The 21,590-nt window shown below is 37.9% G+C and overlaps 1 protein-coding gene across 4 annotated transcripts in view; it reads right to left on the bottom strand.

The window, feature by feature from the left end:
• The window catches only part of PLD1 (phospholipase D1), a 199,345-nt gene that overhangs the window by 70,206 nt on the left and 107,549 nt on the right, over window positions 1-21,590 (bottom strand). For 3 of the 4 annotated variants that reach the window (XM_042955226.1, XM_042955224.1, XM_042955225.1), the window contains 5 exons: window positions 17,771-17,852; window positions 9,394-9,504; window positions 7,067-7,267; window positions 5,836-6,049; window positions 5,139-5,252 (listed from right to left, as the gene is read on the bottom strand). In XM_042955226.1, the coding sequence (XP_042811160.1) occupies window positions 5,139-5,252; window positions 5,836-6,049; window positions 7,067-7,267; window positions 9,394-9,504; window positions 17,771-17,852 (722 nt within the window). The remainder of the gene's footprint in view (window positions 1-5,138; window positions 5,253-5,835; window positions 6,050-7,066; window positions 7,268-9,393; window positions 9,505-17,770; window positions 17,853-21,590) is intronic. The other variant, XM_042955227.1, reaches the window with a different exon arrangement.

The raw sequence follows: 21,590 nt of genomic DNA, 5'->3' as shown, positions 1-21,590 counted from the left end.
CTTGGAACTAGGGTAGCATGTGTTCATTCTATCTGAGGCTGTGGGCTGGTGAGGTTTCATAATCCATACGAGTTTACCATTAGTGAGTAGTGGGGGCTATAACCAGGTTCATTACTTGACAATGAAATTCAACGTTCTTCTCCCCATCTACTAGGTGACTGAAGAACATCTCACAAAGTTAACCATGAATAAAGAACTTGCTGAGAGGGACTACGAGAGAGCAATAAAGCCAGGTCAGGCAGAGAAACATGAATGGGAGACGCCATGAAGAAGTCATGCCCTTGGCTCTCTTCAACCAACATGGAGCATGCCCAATACATAATTTTGTCTTTTGCATCTCAGAATCAAGAACCTCAAATCAGCACACAGCCCCTGTTCCTGCCCTGGGATTGTCAAGCTGACTGACACCGAGCTTCATCTTTTTGGGTCAGAAATTCTTTACATGTAAAAGGAAGAATTTGGCCTAGATGGCATCTAAGATCTTTGGCTCTAACATTCCATACTCCCAACATCATAAATGACATCCATAATAAATATCACAAGAACACACAGAGCTTATGATCACATAAGGCGCAAAAGCAGCAACCCACTGCAGCATTTCACAAAGAGCTTTGCCGGGACCATTTTACTTAAGGATGAAAATTCTGACTTAAATAGTTTGTACATTTATGGGATATGGTGGCCACATAAATAACTAAGCAGGAAGACAAGCAGAACTACAAATCACAAAGCAGCGCTTGGCACAAAAGAGGCACTTAACAAACACGCTGGGTACAAAACTATTCATTGAATGAATAAATGGTAGCACGTACCAGTGAGAGGAGCGGACCAGCCCCCTACCACCACATGTCCCAGAATGGTCTTTCTAAAACGCATACCATTGGCTTAAAAGCATTCTAAGATCACCTGCTGCCTGCCCATGGGGAGTCAGGTCCTAAAAGCTGAGTGTGCACAGAAGGTTCTTCCCAAACTGATGCCAATCTCCCTTTCTGGCCCTTGTTCTTCCCCAACCCAGGCCCCGTGCACACCACATTTCTCCCAGTGTTTCGACAGGCGTGGTTTGTTACGCCTTGGTACAGTTGGCACATTATTCCTTCCCGTCCAGAATGCCCTTCCCTCCCTCTCATCCTCAACTCCACATCTTTCTAGAGCTACAATAGCTGTCACCTGCCCTACAGGTACCTCCCAGATCCCAGAAGGGTGAGGCTACTACTAGCACTGCCGTAGAACCATCAGTAGCTGCACACCCTGGTGCCTCGGACTCTCTGACACAATTGTGCACGGATGCTCCCCACGAGTCTGGAAGCTCTTCGGGGTGGAGAGTGTGCCTTCACTGCGTGGTGTAGCTCCTGGCATTCAGTAGGCAATCAATACGTACTTGCAGAACAAAGGTTTTTAAACAATCACCACACACACACACACTGCTAATATTCTAACTTAAACTGAATAATTAACCTTCAAAGTTATTGACATAATCTATAAAAGAAAAATGTCTTAAAAGTGCTAAATATTAACAAAACTAAATAATGTTAAAAATAGCATTCTACTGACTTCTCCCAGTGATTTATTTTCCTGCTCTGTTGAGACTGAAAGGCCAAAGTACTGGCAATCTGTTTGCTCACCTGTAAAATCTTTAGAATAAGCATGGAATTTTATATTTTTTTAAAAAAAGAGATAGAAAGGAAACAGGAACAAAGAATGAGGTAAATCATGGGTCAAATTCCAAAATAAAAAAAAAATATATATATATATGGTAATATATACATAAGCTAAAGCTTAACATTTATATGCATGCATGTGTTTAAAAATTAACTTTCACCTAACAATCAGTTATGATAAGAAAAACAAAACAAAGCAAATTCTCATCTCAGAAAATTGTGTTGGTACTGATTGGATTCAACCTGCTCATAATTCAAATTTGTTTTTGGTTTCAGTCATGGCCTAAATTATTCCAAATAAGTCAGTCTTCCCCAGAACAAATGAAATATTAAGGCAATACAGCCAAGGACTCATAGTGTGACTGCTGCCCAGAAGTGCATGAGCACCTACGAGCAGGAAGAGAGGCTTTTTACATCAGCCATGCTGATCTGAGGGGTCCTCCTCAGTCTGCATTTGGCTTCCAGCTGATTTCATAATTGCACCTGCCTTGTCTTTGGCATAGGTTTTATGCCAGTTTTCTGCAATCCTCATCCCTCAGTGGCCCAGACACAGGCTGTAAAGTTCATAGAAAGGGTGTCTTCCTGCCCTTCACCCATGTCTTCTGGCTTTGCTTCTTCCTCTCTTCTTTTTATGGTCTCTTGACTGCCAAGGCTGCATCCCCTACACCATTACTGCAACCTCCGCTTCTTGACCTTCTTTCCTAGTCCCTCCTCCTTCACAAAGTTCTCCCTAATCTTCTTCTAAATGTGCTCTTCGAGCTCTGCCTTCTCCTTTGGCTCTCAGATCCACAGCCCCTTCCAAAGCCTCCCTCAACCTTCTCCACCCAGTTGTCCCACCAGGCCTTAAAACCATGTGTTTAACACTAGAATCATTATTATTCCCACAAAATCAAGTCTTCCTTGAGATTTCTGCTTTCTGTTCGTAGTTACTCAAGCTCAAACCTCAGGATCAACTTTGGCTCCTTTCTTTTCCTTGCTCTCTTCTCCACCTACCTCCCAGTCGCCACTTCCCAAATCCTATTGAAATTCTGCAGATTCTTCCTTTGGAAAAAGTTTCTTCCATTCACTTCATTCCTGGGACAAGCTAGTCAGACTCTCTGTGGTGTAGTGTAACTTAGTAAAACACCATCCTTAACTCTCCACCCACCCCCACCACCTGTCTTCTCCAAATCCCACCTCCATTCCTCACCCACCAGGGATTCTCCGACATTTGATAGATGAAGTTCAAGGTCACAGCCTGATCTTCAAAACCTTCCATTACAGGTACAGATGTAACCCACCAATCCAATCTATACACAAAATTTACTAACTCTTATCCATAATTCCAAAACCCAAAAGCTCTGAAAATTCAAATGTTTTCTCATAGCTCATTTGCTAGCAAAATCTGACCTGAACTAAAAAGAAGTTATAATCTTTATTTAACCCACCTGGTGTTGCACAAATATAAATGATCTGTTTAGGTGTTTCCCAGACCCTGCAAGCAGTATAACATAATATAGAGTATAGGTATTGCATTACCTTTCTAAAATCTGGAATCTTCTAATTTCTGAAGCACATCTGACCCCTAGAATTTTGAATAAGAAATTATAGACGTCTATGCATCTACCTCATTCCACACCTACATCTGACATGCTGAAATAAACACTTTTGGCACTTCCCACATATGTGTCCTAAGATATAACATCTACCAGGGCACCTGGGTGGCTCAATCAGTTAAGCTTCTGACCTCAGCTCAAGTCACGATCTCAAGGTTCTTGAGATGGAGCCCCACACTGAGCTCTTTGTTCTCAGCACAGAGCCCTCTTTGGATCCTCCTGTTAGTGCATTACCTAATTAACCCATAGTGATCTTGTACATGGCTCCACGCTAATTTCTGTCCACGGCCAGTAAGGTTCACTAGGAGCCCAGGTCATCATGGTCTTTTGCGTTCAAGTAAAACTGATTTGAACTAAGAAGCTAACCCAGTTTGTAGCCTCAGGAAAGGAAATTATTAACTCAAGCAAATATTCAGTTTCAGATTTCTTATGAAGAGTTACTCTGTGCTTAAATCAGGTTTCAAGTCCTATGAGACACTATGTTTAAATCATTACATAATTTAAATGTAGAGCTGTGCTCTTTAAACTCCTTTCATTAATAGCAGAACCTTGCTTTTTTTCTTCCAACACAAATTCACATGGAGCTTTTATATATATATATATATATATATATATATATATATATATATATATATATATATACATATATATATATATATGTATGTGTATATATATGTGTGTGTATATGTGTATATATGTGTGTGTGTGTATATGTGTATATATGTGTGTATATGTGTGTATATGTGTATGTGTATATATGTGTATGTGTGTGTATATATATGTATATATATGTGTATATGTGTGTATATGTGTATATATGTGTGTGTATGTGTATATGTGTATATATGCGTGTGTATATGTGTATGTGTGTGTGTATATATATTTCTGTGTGTGTGTATATATGTGTATATATGTGTATATGTGTATATATGTGTATATGTGTGTGTGTGTGTATATATGTGTATATGTGTGTGTGTATATGTGTGTATATGTGTGTGCATATGTGTGTGTATATGTGTATATATGTGTGTGTATATGTGTATATATGTGTGTATATGTGTGTATATGTGTATATATGTGTGTGCGTGTATATATATTTCTGTGTGTATATATATGTGTGTGTATATATATATGTATATATATATATATATACATATATATATACACACACAGAAACATATATACACACCTCACAGAATTTTTCTGGTTGAAGCAAGTACCAATAGAGATGGGAGTGTCCAGGGCCCACCTGCTTGGTATACCCCCTCAGAGCCCCTGAGAAACACCAGCGTCCACAAGTGAGTGACTCATATCCAGCCATGGTAGCTGGGCTCTAGCTAAGTCTTCTAAGTAGTGCCCTAGAATCGTGGCCTCGGAATCTAGCCAAAACCTCATGATGTAGTAATCTGCATTTTTGCTAAATCACAAATCTGAATTATGAGCTCTGGAAGGCTGATAAACTGGAACAGCATTGTGCAGGTTACTTTTGATCTCTAACCCTGAGTTTCCTCATCTGTAAAAGGGAGTCAATCTGTAACACTATTACGGCCGAGCACCACCAGTGCTTAGGGTAGTAACAGGAAGTCTGCACACAATAAGCTCTAGCTTATGACTTTACTATGGTTGCCATTCATTACGAACATTACTTGTCCCTTTTCTTGTCCCCTGATCCGTTGCCAAATTCCTCTTCATCCCCACCACCACATTTTAGGCCCTATTTATTCAAATACCTAGTTCTTACAAAAGCTCCTCAGATAACAATTTCAAATAATACATGTGGTGTAAAAACTGTGCAAACAGAAAGCCAATCCAGAAACACACTCACTCTGCTCATGCAGCAAAAGCTGAAGCCTAAGGACATTCTGCGGCTTCACACATCACTTACCAACATTAGGTCTAGTGAGTCCCTGCTCAGACTTACTGGAAGAGTGAAAGAGTTTCAGGTGGGGTTTTAAACCATGGATTAAATTCTGACGACTTCTACAGTGATTACAATAACCTGGAGAAAGTTGAGAGTTCTTTTTTTTTTTTTAAACAAAGAAATAGATATATATCAAATTTGCTACCCTGAAAAGCAGGCTCGATCATTTTTAAAACTAGGCAAGGCTATAAAACCAGTCACAAATTCTGTGCTACAGAAAACTGTAGAGCTTTAAGACAAATTTGAAAAGAACAGTAAATTTACAAGATGTAGAAAATCTAATGTTTGAAGATAAAACTTCATATATTTCTGGCTAGGAAGAGACAGGAAATCTCTTCTATGAGAAGTTAAGGATGCTTAATACTTTTCTTTTTTTCTTTATAACTTGGCATTATTTTAGAAATGCTTAGACATCCTGCTACCATCAGAAGTATGAATTATGGTTGTCACAACTACTTGTGTGACTACAACAATAAGTCTGTTCTAAAATGAGGCAAACAAAGCCACAAAATGGCATGATATTGAATAGGTGATAGCCACCTTTCAGCATTACTCATACTACTCCATTACAGAAAGACAGGTTTAAAACCTGGTCCACAGTGTCCGGATGTGAAAGAACAGAACATCATCAAGACAAATTCTAGCAAAGACAAAGACTTACTGGAGGCACTGTCAATGCTGCTGATGCTGTCTGCATCGTGCAGGTGGTGCCTGTGGAGGTGTCTGTAGAGGCTAAATTTCGAGAACTTTCTGGATTTTCCTACTCCTTTCAGTTTTGAATCCATATCATCAACGCTCCTCAGGGTGGGCAGATTGTTACTAGCTTTGTTTTTATCTTGAAGGCTTAAGGATTCCATGGACTCTGTTGTTTCAGCCTGAGAGAGTTATTAAAAAAAAAAAAAGAAAGAAAGAAAAAAGATACCTCATAGGATATGCTGCAATGTGACCCTTTAATTCTAGTTGAGCTGACGTGTAAAGTTCACACATGATGGTCTAACAGACACACAACAATGTGTGAGGTCAGCCACAGGGCAGTGGAGGATTCTTGTGAGCTGCTTAAATACTGGCAAAGGAATACCAGGCGTTCCATTGTACATCCCCCTGCAGTAGATTAAATTCTTGAAATATCATACCAGTTAACCTTTTTATGTCAAATACAATTACATGAGTTATATTCACCGTTGAGCTACTGAATTTCTTCCTCCGATAAACGTGAATAGTGCTTTTTCTGTCAACCGTTTTTCTTGCTACTTATTCACTAAATCTCTATTTTTCCAGAAAAGTCACCAGCATATACAGCAGCAAGATAAAATGGAGACCATCAAAATTTTTAATGAGTGTATTGATATTTTGGCAACCATTAGAGTTAAACCACTAAGCACTGTTTATGGATATGGCCATATGGGTATTTTGGCATCTCTTGATTTAAAAGGTACTTTGAGAAGTTATTAAACTCCTGCTTTCAAAAAGAAGTCTCTCCATGACTCCAGACTGACTTATCCTATTTTTGCACGTTTTTAAGTAGGAAGATTTCAAAAACCTTTGCAGGTACTTGTAGTAAGGCTACATATTTAACTTAAAGCTCAACTGATGCACATTTTTGTTTATGAACATTTTTTTTTCCAAATAGGAAATGAATCTTTTGTTCAAATGGAAAACAGGAGTTAATTATGAGCTGGCAAATGCTCTATTGGATCTGTTTTCTCTTACAAGAGAAGAAAGAGATTAAGAGATGCAAAGTTACAGACTTGCTAGGTGGTCTTTGAAACCAGGTCTGTCCATCCAGGAATATGCTGCCCCCCAGTGAACCAATCAATCAGTCATGCTATTAACACATACTTATACAAATCATGTCCCTTCTATGTAGTTCCATAAAGGTGAGATTTACTTACTGTGAAGGAACTCAGAGATGGTCCTACAGTGACACGCTTCACGCTGCCCACGTCCGTGAGTCTGTGTTCATTGTCATCCCACCTTCCATAGGCCAGGTCGATCCCACCCACAAAAGCCACTGACTGGTCGATGACAACAATTTTCTCATGATGAGCCCACAGATACACGCTGGATGATACATGATCTGGGTGCCTCATCACCTTGGGAGGGAAAAGAAAAAAACCCACGAGTAATGCACTTTTTAAAAAGTTCTTCATGTTATAATAAAATATATCTGTTTTATCCCCTGAATAGCATTTTCTATAATTCAAATACCAGAATATGCTCTGTATACACCAAACTTCTAATTTCATTCTCAGTGCTTACAAGAGGAAGATTCCTGGTTACTTTTTTAAGCCTCCCCACCAGCCCTGCCCCATACCACATTTGGGGGAAGCTGCCATTTAACTAGAAATGTGGCCACATATTTCAGTAAAAGCTGTAATACCTTTTGTAATATAAGAGCTGATTCCTTTTTTCCACCTAAAAGGCTTATGCTATACCTGATCTTATTTTAAAAACAACAAAAAACTCTGAAAATGTTTAACCAACATCTACCTCTGAGAAAATTTTTAATAGGTATATTGATATTTTGGCAGCCACTGAGTTGAAATTGCAAGCATATGGATATAGGGATATACATACTTTGGCAGCTCTTGATTTGAAAGATATTTTGAGGAGTTATTATTCTCCTGCTTTCAAAGAGAACTCTCTTTATTTTTTTTGTTAATTTAATGCTCATTTATTTTTTTGAGAGACACAGAGAGACAGAGTGAAAGTGGGAGAGGGGCAGAGAGCGAGGGAGACAGAGAACCCAAAGCAGGCTCCAGGCTCTGAGCTGTCAGCACAGCGCCTGACGCAGAGCTCCAACTCACGAACTGTTCTGAGCTGAAGTTGGAGGCTTAACTGACTGAGCCACCCAGGCACCCCTAAAGAGAAGTCTCTTTAGATGATCCCAGACTGACCTATCCTATTTTTGTATATCTTTAAGTAAAGCATTCCAAAAACTTTGGAGACTACTTAAGTTCTTAGTAACCTACATTTGTTGTGTGTAGTAAAATACACATAACACAAAATTTACCATTTTGACTATTTTTAAATGGACAGTTCAGTGGCATTACATACATTCATATTGTTCAATCATTACCATTATGTATCTCCAGAACGCTTCATTTTGCAAAACTGGAACGCTGTATCCAATGAACAATAACTTCCCATTCCCTCCTCCCTGTAACCCCTGGCAAACACCATTCTATGTCTCTATGAATTTGACTAAGTATCTTACTATTTGCCTTTTTGTGATTGGCTTATTTCATCTAGAATAAGGTGTTCAAGGTTCACCTATGTTTTAGCATACATCAGAATTTCATCTCTTTTTAAGACTTAAATATACTCCACTGTATGTATATACAAATCATTATTGAGATTGGGATATTAAAGTGTCCAACTATTATACAATTGATTGTACAATTGTCTATTTGGTCCTTTAATTCTGTCGGTGTTTGCTTTATATATTTTGATAGTCATTATCAGGTATGTACATGTTTACAATCGCTGTATCTTTTTGCTACGTTAAAACTTTTAATAATATATAATGTCCTTCCTTATATATTATAAACTTTTTCTATTATAATATCATCTGATACTAGTATAGCCACTGCTGCTCTCTTTTGATTAGTATTTACATGGAACATCTTCTTTTAGCCAAATAAAAACACACAATTGTTATATACTGTAAGCCTGCTGGAGATTTACTAATTCATATGTCTTGGTGTATCTCAATGACTTGGCAATAATTATTGATAGCTTTTTCAGTCTTTAGTAAATATCAAATTGCTCTTTTTATTGCTTATTGAATTTATTTATCTTAATTAGTTTTGTATATAACACACTATTAAGAAAAAGCTTTTTAAATCCTAGATGAGCTCTCTGTTGCTATGAACATTCAAGGGACATCACAGGGAGACCACATCTAAGACATTCCAGGATAATCTCAACGAGGAGCAAGGGAACTTGACGAAGCTCCTGAGTATTGAAACAATTGTAGAAGGTGTGTTCTTGGCTAAATTATCAGGTTAGGAGAAACAGAAATGTGAACTCTGCTGACCCCATCGATATCAGAAGTATAAGAAAGTATTTTTGTTTTATTTCTGAGAAGGATCCAATGCTATTCACTCAAAATGTACATTAGGGAATTCTACAAATTACCACTGCTCAAAGCAAAGCACACCTGAAAGACTACAGAATAATACAGAAGAAAGGTTGCTCAGAAGGATGAACCTATTACCTTTATGTTGGGGTGTAGACGCATTAAAGTCCTCTTGCTGTATTCACTGTTGATTCCAAGAGCGAGTTCCACCTCTTTGTAGAGCATTATGAAGATTCTCACCCCCTCTTGCTGTCACAAGAGAGAACACAAGGAGTGAGAATTTCTGAAAGTAGGTTATGCTTTTTCTTGCCTGTGCATTATAAAGTTTCTTCTATAAACAAGTATAATAAGATATTTAACGAAAAATGCAACACGAGAAGGTGAAACATAAGTATATATCAAGATACAAATGTAACAAAAATGTATCTCCTTCCATTCTTAGGACTTGTCATATCAACACACAGTGTCAATATTTGAAAAGGCTGAAATGGTAAACTTACCAGCGAAAAGTGATGGTCTTATACCTGTGAACATTTTCAAACACTTACACAACATTAAGGAAAGTGTTGGCCTGATTCAGGTTGCAGGATTAGGGTTTTCGGTTTGTTTTTATTACACTTTCATTAGTTAAAATAGCAGTGACAAAAAACTCTGATGGCAATAAATCACACTAAATATCCCTTAAATGTTTCTGGAGTATTTTAATAGAATTTTTCTTTATTAAAAATTACTTAAGTTAAAAAAAAAACATTTCTTTATCTTCAAAGATGAATATAGTGATTCACATTTGGAACTCATAATTACAACATTAATGTCTATTTGTGACATGACTTCTTTGGAAGTTTCTCTAATGTCCAAAAATCCCTGAGATTTAGCAGCAGCACAAAATTAACATCGATTCAACCTTAGACCTTGGACTTAAAAGAAGAAAAATAAGGCCACTGTGAAGGTCAAATTAAATCAAAAGTGCCTGATAAACTTGAACATGCTATGTTAATAATATTTTTATTAGTATTAACTATCAAAAAGACAATGTTGGGGTGCCTGGGTGGTTCAGTTGGTTAAGTGCCCAACTTCTGCTCAGGTCATGATCTTGCAGTTCGCAGGTTTGAGCCCTGCATTGGGCTCTGTGCTGACAGCTCAGAGCCTGGAGCCTGCTTTGAATTCTGTGTCTCCCTCTCTCTCTGCCCCTCCCTCACTCATGTTCTGTAGCTCTCTCTCAAAAATAAATAAATCAACTTTATAATAAACAAATAAATGCAATATTCTAAAAAAAAGACAATGTCTAATAGCTGGTAGTATAAAAAAAAATAGTATTTTCTCCTCTAGTTTGGATAGTGATAAGGTTTTAGCTAAATTGCCCCACACCTGAATGTCCTTCCTCTTCTCCCTGTCTAGTCACACAGTCCCCTCACCAACATACAGTTAAGAATGTATTCCTCCAGGAAACTCTTTTCTTATTTACCCCCACTTCTTATATGACCTTTTTACTTTTTAGGTTTGAATCCTCAGTACTGTTGTGCAGTTTGCAACATTTGTATTTGCATTCTCTATATCCAGCAGCTCTGAAGCCATTTTGAAGCATACTGCATATGTATTGGATAATGTATCTACACCTAGGCATTTAAAATCCTAGAGATAAAAGGCAAGAACTTGTACACAGTACAGTACTTTATAAAGCATTAGAGATACTGGCATATGAAATAAACTATAGTGACAAAGAGTAATTTAATTACAATTTAAATTAACAATCCATGGTAATTAGATATACTTCATAATGGAAATTTGAGTCATTAATTTAAGAAGCCAACTGGGTCGAATGCAACTAATTTATAAGAATTGGTTATTTTTGCAACACTATAAAAATATGAAGTATCATAAGAGTTAACATTTTTAAGTTGCAGGGTACAAAATCTTGGAGTACACCAAATATATATATATAGTTCCCCAATACTGGTCTGCCAATATTAAGAAGCATGTTTTGGCCATTAAATCCTTATAAGAACACATCCCTTCAAAATACTAACACTCTCGGTATGCCTGAGTAACTCAGTAGGAGAAGCATCTGACTTTGGCTCAGGTCATGGTCTCATGGCTTGTGAGTTCGAGCCTGACATCAGGCTCTGCTGACAGCTCAGAGCCTGGAGCCTGCTTTGGAATCTGGGTCTCTGTCTCTCTCTTTGCCCCTCCCCCGCTTGTACTCTGTCTCTCTCTCAAATAAATAAGCATTCAAAAAAATTTCAAAATACTAACACTCTATATTTCTTGGTGTGACATCTGAAAAGTGCATACATTTTTGGAGGCATATACTTAAATATATGTTCTGAGCTGCACTAAGGAAAGTCAAATGGGCGATGGATATTAAGGAGGGCACCTGTAGTAATGAGACTGGGTATTGTATGTAAGTGATGAATCACTAAATTCTACTCCTGAAACCAATATTGCAGAGTATGTTAACTAAAATTTAAATTTGAATGTGAAAAGTAAAATGCATTCTGACCCTGAAAAAAAAAAAAGGATAAAAAAATACATATGTCATCCTATTTCTCTGGTTAATAGCTGACTTTTGGAATTTTCTTATTAGTAATTAAAATTATGCAACTATTACTGCAACCAAGTGCATAAGGACAGACCAGATAAAGAAATAAGGAAGTGAAAGTGTAGGCAAGACATGAACAGATTAGCTTCTAAGAGTTCAGTCACTTAGTGCTCTGCAATGAACCACTGGTGGAGAGATCTAAATGCAAACTAGAACATTATTTTTTCCCTCTACTGTTCATATACACTCTGCTATTTGGGTATTTTAGGATTCGGTACTGAATAACAGCAACACAAAATAGCCTCCCATTTAAAGATACAGTATAAAGTCTAAAACCCAAAATTGCAACCCAAATTATAAAACATTATACCTGACATCTTTCGTCACGTTTATTTTAAATGAATGAAATTGTGCTTCTTCAGCTTATGAAATTACCATTCTTGAAGGACAGGAGTTGCAATTTAGACCCTGGCTTGATTCTTTTTTTTTTTTTTCCTTATTATTTATTTATTTATTTTTTAATTAATTTATTTTTTAATTTACATCCAAGTTAGTATATAGTGCAACCATGATTTTACGAGTAGATTCTTTTATGCCCCTTACCCATTTAGCCCATCCCCCCTCCCACAACCCCTCCAGTAACTCTGTTTGTTCTCCATATTTAAGAGTCTCTTATGTTTTGTCCCCCTCCCTGTTTTTATATTCTTTTTGCTTCCCTTCCCTTATGTTCATCTGTTTTGTCTCTTAAAGTCATCATATGAGTGAAGTCACATGATATTTGTCTTTCTCTAATTTTGCTTAGCATACTACCTTCTAGTTCCAGACCCTGGCCTGATTCTTACAGTTTTCTACTGACCTGCATAACTAATGGATTTTTGAAATAATAGAGATGTTAACACTAATGGATTACATTATTACCCTCCATTTATTAATACCTTACATTTTCTTCTATATTTTGTCTTTTCTCATTGAAATAAATTAACTCCAAAGGAAATAGGGTAGAGACTTTTAAGTCTTTTTAGCTTATATACAAAAGACTAATAAGGAAGTAAGAAAACAGTTCATTTTAGGTAATCTGGTTTACAATTATTTACTTATATCTGTATCAGAATGAACAGTTAATTAGTGACAAGATTTCTGTGATCATAAAGCAATAAATTCCTCTTCTTTTGGTCAAAGTATTACAACACTATCATAAACCCTAAACTACAAAGGGCAAAGGAAAAATGTTTCCTGACAATGAAGGCATTTTCCCGGTCATAATAGTGCAGCCTTACACAAAATGTGAGAAATAACTGTGCAAAATGAAAGCCAAATTAGAAAAGAAAAAAGGACTGATGTGAATTCTGTAATTTAAGAAATACACATCTGAAGCATCCAATGTTTTGCCAACACCTTTTCATGACCCTAGGGGAAATTACTTTTTATTACAGAGGAGGAAGAAAAGTATTAATAGGCCAAGTAGAAAAATGAATGGCCTGGAGGGGATTACACAATGTCATCTTTCTCATCTCTGCTGAAGTCACGTAACCCAAAGGTTAACGGAACACACGTCACACTATCAACACAGAATAAACTTTGTAAAACCGGAGTTTCAAAAGTTGAAAGTTCTGACCTCTTTTCTAACTAGTTTTGAATCAAGTAGAGCAGACATAAGAGTATACATAGTAGGAATTTTTAGGAACTTCACATATACAAAATACATGCGAAGACAATAAAAAGTAAAAAAATTTTATAGTCCAAATCAAAGAGACTTTTTTGAGTCCATTTTTTTCTCTCTGATTACTCAAAATACTGTGGTCAAAATATTTTCTAAATGCAGCCAGGTTTGTCTCCTGCCTCGAGACAGCTTAACTTATGCATCCCCAGGATAATCACCAACTTTATCATTTGTCAAGGACTTCTGCAGAGTGTGCAATATTTGGGGAAAATGAAAAATAAAGGACAGGAGATCACATCCTCACCATTCAATGTAAGCAATGTGAAAAAGTACAAATTCTCCTTTTTTTTTTTTTTTTGAACCAGTTCTATTTGAAGCATAGTCTTCAAGGTTGAAGATCCATTTTTCCTTTCCCACACATGCCCTTCTAGCCCACCACTTTGATAAGATCCTGTTTTATTTTCCTGTGTGGAGATATGATTATCTCATTTGACAAACCTGAACATCTTTTCCTCCTAAATGATCACTGATTGCAGCTCTAGAATGTGGCTTGAGGTCCAGGACAGAAAGAAACTACCTCACAACAAAAATCACCCCTGAGGACCTAAACCCTTTTCTGTAGGTCTCCAGGTGGCTGCATTTGAAGATTTTTTTCAGTGCAAGTCCCATCAGAAATATCATGTTCCTAGGGTGCCTGGGTGGTTCAGTTAGTTAATCGTCTGGCTTCAGCTCAGGTCATGATCTCACTGTTTGTGAGTTTGAGCCCTGTGTTGGGCTCTGTGCTGACAGCTCAGAGCCTACAGCCTGCTTTGGATTCTATGTCTCTCTCTCTCTCTCTCTCTCTCTCTCTCTCTCTCTCTGCCCCCCTCTCTCTCTTGCACTCTGTGCGTGTGTTTCTCTCTCAAAAATAAATAAACATTAAAAATTTTAAAAAAAGAATCATCACATTTCTAAGGTTGAAATATACACATTGGGTACATGAATACAGTTGCCATAACTATGATGCACTTTATTTCAACTCTTGGGGCAGTCCATGCAGACCTGTGGGAAACCCTGGGATGCTGACTTGAGCCATAATCAGCTTCTAAGTCAAGGTTGGCTTATGCTATTTTAAATGATAACACTGCTATTCAAAAGGTAAAAGAAATAGGAAATTACCAGTTTGGCTATCACCAGAGAAACAAAATACTGTATTTCTTCCATAAAAACAGCCATTGTAAGAGATGTTTGCCTGTATCCTGGCTATGAGGCAGAGACACAAAATTCCTCCCCCCAAATCTACACAATGAGATAGAAGAAAAAAAATGTATTTATTTTAATCAACCTTGTGGATCTCTGGGATCCATTAATGTAAGAATAAATGTTATTTTTTCAACCCAGTACTCTGTGAAAGTAGTGGCTTTCAGAAACTAAATAATTTAGGTGAGACAGTGTTTGTAGGCATAGAAAATAACAATTTACAATGATCTGGGTATTAAAAATTTATGACCAAAATAATATGGTATAGCTAAATTAAGGAAGAGCAATTCTGCCAAATGTACCACTAAGAAATTAATATTTAATAATATTACTATTTCCTTAGGAAGTTGTTTTTTTTTTGAGAGAGAGAGCGAGCGAGCACAAGAGCAGGAGAGAGGGCCAGAGGGAGAGGGAGAGAGAGAATCCCAAGAAGGCTCCATGCTCAGCTCAAAAACTGATATAGGGCTCAATCTTATGACCCTGGGATCATAACCTGAGCTGAAATCAAGTAGGATACTCAACCAACTGAGCCACCCAGGTACCCCTCCTTAGGAAAATTTTAAAATCATTACGTGCAATTTAAAAATTCCAAGTTTCACAAAGCAGATGGAATTGAAATGAAGCACCATTATCAGGCAATAGTATTTACTTGGCCATGGTGTTCACCTAGGACCTCACCAGGGTTCATGGGCCATAAAAGCAAAGAAAGCCCACACTGGTGATAGAAAAGTCAACTAGACAGTAGCCTGAGGGGAAAACAAACATATGAGAGCTAACACAACATGGAGGGCCAGGCCTGCAGGATCTTTAGAATCTTTCTCCTAAGCCCTGCTCAGGCATTTGCTAGCTTTCTGGAATTTACTCAGATGTCCTGTAGGCACCTCACACTCAAGTCAGCTGGAATTTAGCTCATCGAACCCGAGTTCTTTCCACTTCTTCCCATTGCCAGACTCACCTTCCTAATACACCATTTTGATCAGATCACCAGACTCCTCTACCAGACTCGAACCTTCCCCAGTCACTTCCTACTTTCTTCCATTAAGTCCAAATGACTGACTTGGCTCGCAAGCCTCCACATCTGGCTGCAACAGCCTTTCCAGCTTGATCCCTCATCGTACTTACGCTAACACTCAGCTATAATTAGCCTTGTCACTTTACTGTGACTGACAAAGCCTTGGGAATTCCTGCCTCCGGAATGTTTCCTCACCACAGTTTCTACACCTAGAAACTTCTTCCTTTCATTTAAATTTTTTTGCCCATCCTAAATGCCTTAAATTCCTCATATTGTGAGGGACTTCCCCACCAGAGCTTCCCATAGTAGGCACTCAACAAATACATATTGATTGAAACCTACAACAGTAAAGTGTTGGATGCGTACTATGAAGAGAGGATTTACTAGTATGGTTGACAATTGCTAGGCCAGACTGGAACAACTTAACTAAAATGGAATCTTGAGGAGAGATGGGAAAAACGCTGTTTCGTAGAGAGAAACGTGGAGAAGGCTATAGCCCATTCAATATGTAGAAGGAAGTTTGATAAGGCTAGGACTAAACCTGGGACACGAGTCCTTCAGCAAGCCTTCCATGGGCAGGGATGGAGTCCTACTCACATTCATGGCATCTTTAGTAATTAGTGTAGTACCTGGCTCCTAGGAGACACTCAGTAACTTTATGCTGAATTATTTATTTAATGAACATACAAATAACGCTTTTGAAGACAGAATTTCCAATTTTGTGAATGGAATTCTTTTGAGGCAATGAATTAGACTAGCCATGAAAATAATGCTGTTTGGCAGAACATGTGTCTGAAATAAAGCTTATCAACTTCTTTTTCCATCAGTATTAGTGAGGTCTGACTATATCTATGGATTATCTTTAGAAATCTTAAAGGCATGGGGAAAGACACTGAAAGAGGGAGGATGGGTAAATGGGGAAAGCAATAAGAGAACGTGGAGAATGGGAAAGAAGAAATGAGTCACAACTATAAGAAACAAAAATTCTTGTTTTTACCCAATTACCCAGGATCTACAAATTATGTTAGAATGTTTAATGATAGAATAATAAAGGGGTGCCTGCGTGGCTCACTTAAGCGTCTGACTTTGGCTCAGGTCATGATTTCCTGGTTCGTGAGTCTGAGCCCCGCGTCAGGCTCTGTGCTGATGGTTTAGAGCCTGGAGCCTGCTTCGGATTCTGTGTCTCCCTCTCTCTCTGCGCTTACCCACTTGCACTCACTCTCTCTCACTCACACACACTCTCTCTCTCTCTCAAAAATGAAAAAAAAAATAAATAAACATTTAAAAAATGATAGAATAAAAAAGCTTAAGACAATTTCAAGTAATAGTAGAAAAAAAAAGCTGGCACTTCCTAGTTTGGACATGATTAATAACAAATCCAGATCTATTCTAATTTTACTTAATTTACCTTGGTTGAGAGCCAACTATATAAAAACATTCATTAGAAATAAGAATGTAAAGTAGTCATTGATGAGCCTATACTGTTTCAGTTACTTACTTTTTATGCCAAAAAGAATACACTCAATGCTTACCCAGAATCTACAGGGTCAACTGGAGAGGAGGCAATTCCACATTTTTACCATGAACTGTCTCAAAACTGGAACCAAAGCAACACCAATTCTTACTGCCCTTCTTTTTGATATTCTTCTACATTATCTTGGCCCCAACTGAATGAAATAATTCTCCTAATGACTTTGTGTTTTGATCAAATGGCAGAATAATGAATAAAAAATAAAATGCTACATTTCATTTCACCCTTTATTATTCAACGATAAAATCTTGCTACAGTTTTTTTGCCTATAAAATTAACTGCCTGTAACTGATTAAAAATCAAAACTTAGAGTTCCTGATACAATCCATGCTGTGAATTAGGCTAACATATTTATGCAGTCAAGAGTAACAGGAAAAAAGAACCAAATAAACTTGAAAACCACAAATATTCCACTTTTTATCAAACTCTAAAGAAAAAAGCTATGCTTATATATGAAGGGCTTTGAAAAGAAAAGGTATTTCAGAAACAATAAACATTGAAAAAATTACATCAGCCAAGGTTTGGAATACGTACTGCTTTTCGTTTAAGAATGCAGTCCAACCTCCAACGATTTCCTTCAACCACCGGGCGTTTCAGGAAGATTTCTGGACTCAGCCTGAAATCACAAAAGCAAGAGTTTTAAAAAGTAAAATGAAGGTAGACTTAGAGAACTCAGTGACTTCTTAAAATGTAATAACATGCATGTCATAGGAGTCCCAGAAGAAGAAGAGAGAGAAAGGGGGGAAGAAGGTTTATCTGAGCAAATCATAACTGAAAACTTCCCCACTCTGGAGAAGATCACCGGCATCGAAACCCAAGAAGCACAGGAAACTCCCATTAAATTCAACAAAAGCCAGCCATCACCTAGACATATCATATAGTCAAATTCACAAAATGCACAGACAAGGAAAGAATCCTGAAAGCAGCAAGGGAAAAAAGTCCTTAACTTACAAGGGAAGATAGATCAGGCTTGCAGCAGATCTGTCCACAGAAACCTGTCAGGTCAGAGGGAGTGGCAGGAAATAGTCAACGTGCTAAATGGGAAAAATAGGCAGCCAAGGATTCTTTATCCAACAAGGCTGTCATTCAGAATGGAAACTGAGACAAAGAGTTTCCCAGACAAACAAAAACTAAAGGACTTCATGACCACTAAACCAGCCCTGCAAGAAATATTAAAGGAGACTCTGAGTGGGAAAGAAATACCAAAAGCAACAGACTAGAGCCTACTTCGGCTCTAGGAACAGAGAACATCACCAGAAACACCAGCTTTACAGGTAACACAATGGCACTAGATTCATATCTTTCAGTAATCACTCTGAATGTAAATAGACTAAATGCTCCAATCAAAAGACAAAATATAAAATTCTGATTGTGCCATCAGAAGCAAAGGCAACTTTAGCGCAAATGCCACCATCCTCCTCCTCCTCCAGTGTGGCGGATCATTGAAAGCTCTGCTAGGAGTTCACATATAACTTTACCTGGGAACAACAGCCTTGAGCCATTAAAAAAAAAAAAATCACTATGATTTCTCTTTCTCTCTTACTCACACATGCAAATATATATGCATATGCAGATACTGGTGACTGCCCAGACAACAGCCATTTTTCACCTTCTTTCTTCAGTCAGAGTCTACCTCCCACAATGAGATATATGAGGAGGCACACATGGGTTTAATGGGAAAGTTTTTCCTCTTTGATCTCTCTTTCTTATACGCGCGCGCACACACACACACACACACACACACACACACACACACCAGGAAAAGTAGCTGTACAACAGATGTTGTTTGGGGATATGATGCTTAGGCAGGTATAGCCATATTGAAATTCTAAAGGGAAAACCAGAACCCTGAAATCACTAGACCATTTTGCCAACTTTAGGACTGCTTAACTTTGGGTTTCTCATTAAACAAGACAAGTAAATCCTCACTGTTTAAGCCACCTTTAGTTGAGAATTCTGTTAATCCAAGCCAAGAGTATTCTAATTGATAAACATAAACACTGACTTTCTATACCAAGGAGCAGTGTCCATAGGACCTGGGGCTTTCTGAGCAGGGAAGAAGGCAGGTTTGCTGATGGATGACATTTTTTTCCAATGTAAAAATGGGGTGAGATCTGAAGTCAGTGTTTGAGTTAAATCTATATATGATGTAACTACTCTATGATGAGGAAAAACAGAACAAAATATGTACAATAAAGGAAACTTTATCTGCTGAAATGCTAGACCTGGAGGAGCAGGAGTAGACTGCAAGGATTAAAGCCTTATAGAGTACCAGGCTGGAGTAGTGCCTTGCCAGAGAGGCCTCTGAGCATGTGAAAACAACAGTTGTAAGGAGCTAAAGATATTTTTAAAATCTTTTTATGCTCTATTTTATTCAGTTAAAGGAAAATAAAGCCCCAAAGATAAAATACCCTAAGGAAATACATACTGTGTAAGATAAATAAGAAAACAGACAAATGGTGGGGTGTGTGCAGTACTTAATTTAGTGTAGGAAAGGAACACAGAGGCAATCTATGTCCAAACAAAGAAACAAAAATGCAGCAATTGCTAGCAAAGGATCTAAAATGAATTAAAAAGAGGTCTGTTACAGGAAGCCATCAAAATGGAGAAAGCAGGCAAAAACCTCTTTGATCTTGGCTGCAGCAACTTCTTACTCAACACGTCTCTGGAGGCAAGGGAAACAAAAACAAAAATGAACTACTGAGACCTCATCAAAATAAAAAGCTTCTGCACAGAAAAGGAAACAATCAGCAAAACTAAAAGGCAACTGACGGAATGGGAGAAGATATTTGCAAACAACATATCAGATAAAGGGTTAGTATCCAAAATCTATAAAGAATTTATCAAACTCAACACCCAAAAAACAAATAATCCGGTGAAGAAATGGGCAAAAGACATGAATAGACACTTCTCCAAAGAAGACATCCAGATGGCCAACTGACACATGAAAAAATGCTCCACGTCACTCATCATCAGGGCGATACAAATCAAAACCACAATGAGATACCACCTTACACCTGTCAGAATGGCTCACATTAACAACTCAGGCAACAACAGATATTGGCGAGGATGTGGAGAAAGAGGAACTCGTTTGCATTGCTGGTGGGAATGCAAGCTGGTGCAGCCACTCTGGAAAACAGTATGGAGGTTCCTCAAAAAGCTAAAAATAGAACTACCCTATGACCCAGAAAATGCACTACTAGGCATTTATCCAAGGGATACAGGTGTGCTGTTTCGAAGAGGCACATGCACCCCCGTGTTTATAGCAGCACTATCAACAATAGCCAAAGCATGGAAAGAGCCCAAATGCCCATTGATGGATGAGTGGATAAAGAAGATGTGGCATATATATACAATGGAGTATGACTCAGCAATCAAAAAGAATGAAAGCTTGCCATTTGCAACTATATGGATGGAATTGGAGGGTATTATGCCTAGTGAAATTAGTCAGACAAAGACAAAAATCATATGACTTCACTCATATGAGGACTTTAAGAGACAAAACAGATGAACATAAGGGAAGGGAAACAAAAATCATATAAAAACAGGGAGGGGGACAAAACATAAGAGATTCATAAATATGAAGAACAAACAGAGGGTTACTGGAGGGAGTGTGGGAGGGGGGATGGGCTATGTGGGTAAGGGGCACTAACGAATCTACCCCTGAAATCATTGTTGCACTATATGCTAACTAATTTGGATGTAAATTTAAAAAAATAAAAAATAAAATTTTAAGAAATTTAAAAATTAAAAAAAAAGGTGTTATAGGTAGAAATGTGCATTGCTATACACTGCTTGTTCACTGAAGGTGAGAGATACCAAACAACATAGATTCTTGAAATTTTTTTTTTTAACGTTTATTTATTTTTGAGACAGAGAGAGACAGAGCATGAATGGGGGAGGGGCAGAGAGAGAGGGAGACACAGAACTGGAAGCAGGCTCCAGGCTCTGAGCCATCAGCCCAGAGCCCGACGCGGGGCTCGAACTCACGGACTGTGAGATCGTGACCTGAGCTGAAGTCGGAGGCTTAACCGACTGAGCCACCCAGGCGCCCCTCTTGAAATTTTTTGATGTACACATTAATTATAAACTCAGAGGCCTTCTGTTTGGGGGCCACTTGTAATGCTATACCCTGCAGTTAAGTCTTTACCATTCTTTATTTAACCTACAAGCATTTGTGTACCCTGGATGTAGAACATTCTATTAGATGCTCTGGAGAATCTTAAGATAGATCTCAAGGAACCCTCAGTTTGGGGATAATGCATAAGAAGGTAAAAAACAAGTGTTCATGCTTTAAACAAAGTATAAACAATGGTCTCATTGATGAGGAAAAAGCAGCTATATGAGTTATGAC

This window comes from Panthera leo, chromosome C2 (assembly GCF_018350215.1).
Source record: "Panthera leo isolate Ple1 chromosome C2, P.leo_Ple1_pat1.1, whole genome shotgun sequence".
NCBI classification, from domain to species: Eukaryota; Metazoa; Chordata; class Mammalia; order Carnivora; family Felidae; genus Panthera; species Panthera leo.
Note: the sequence above shows the minus strand (reverse complement) of the source record. Positions and strands in the feature narration are given on the sequence as shown.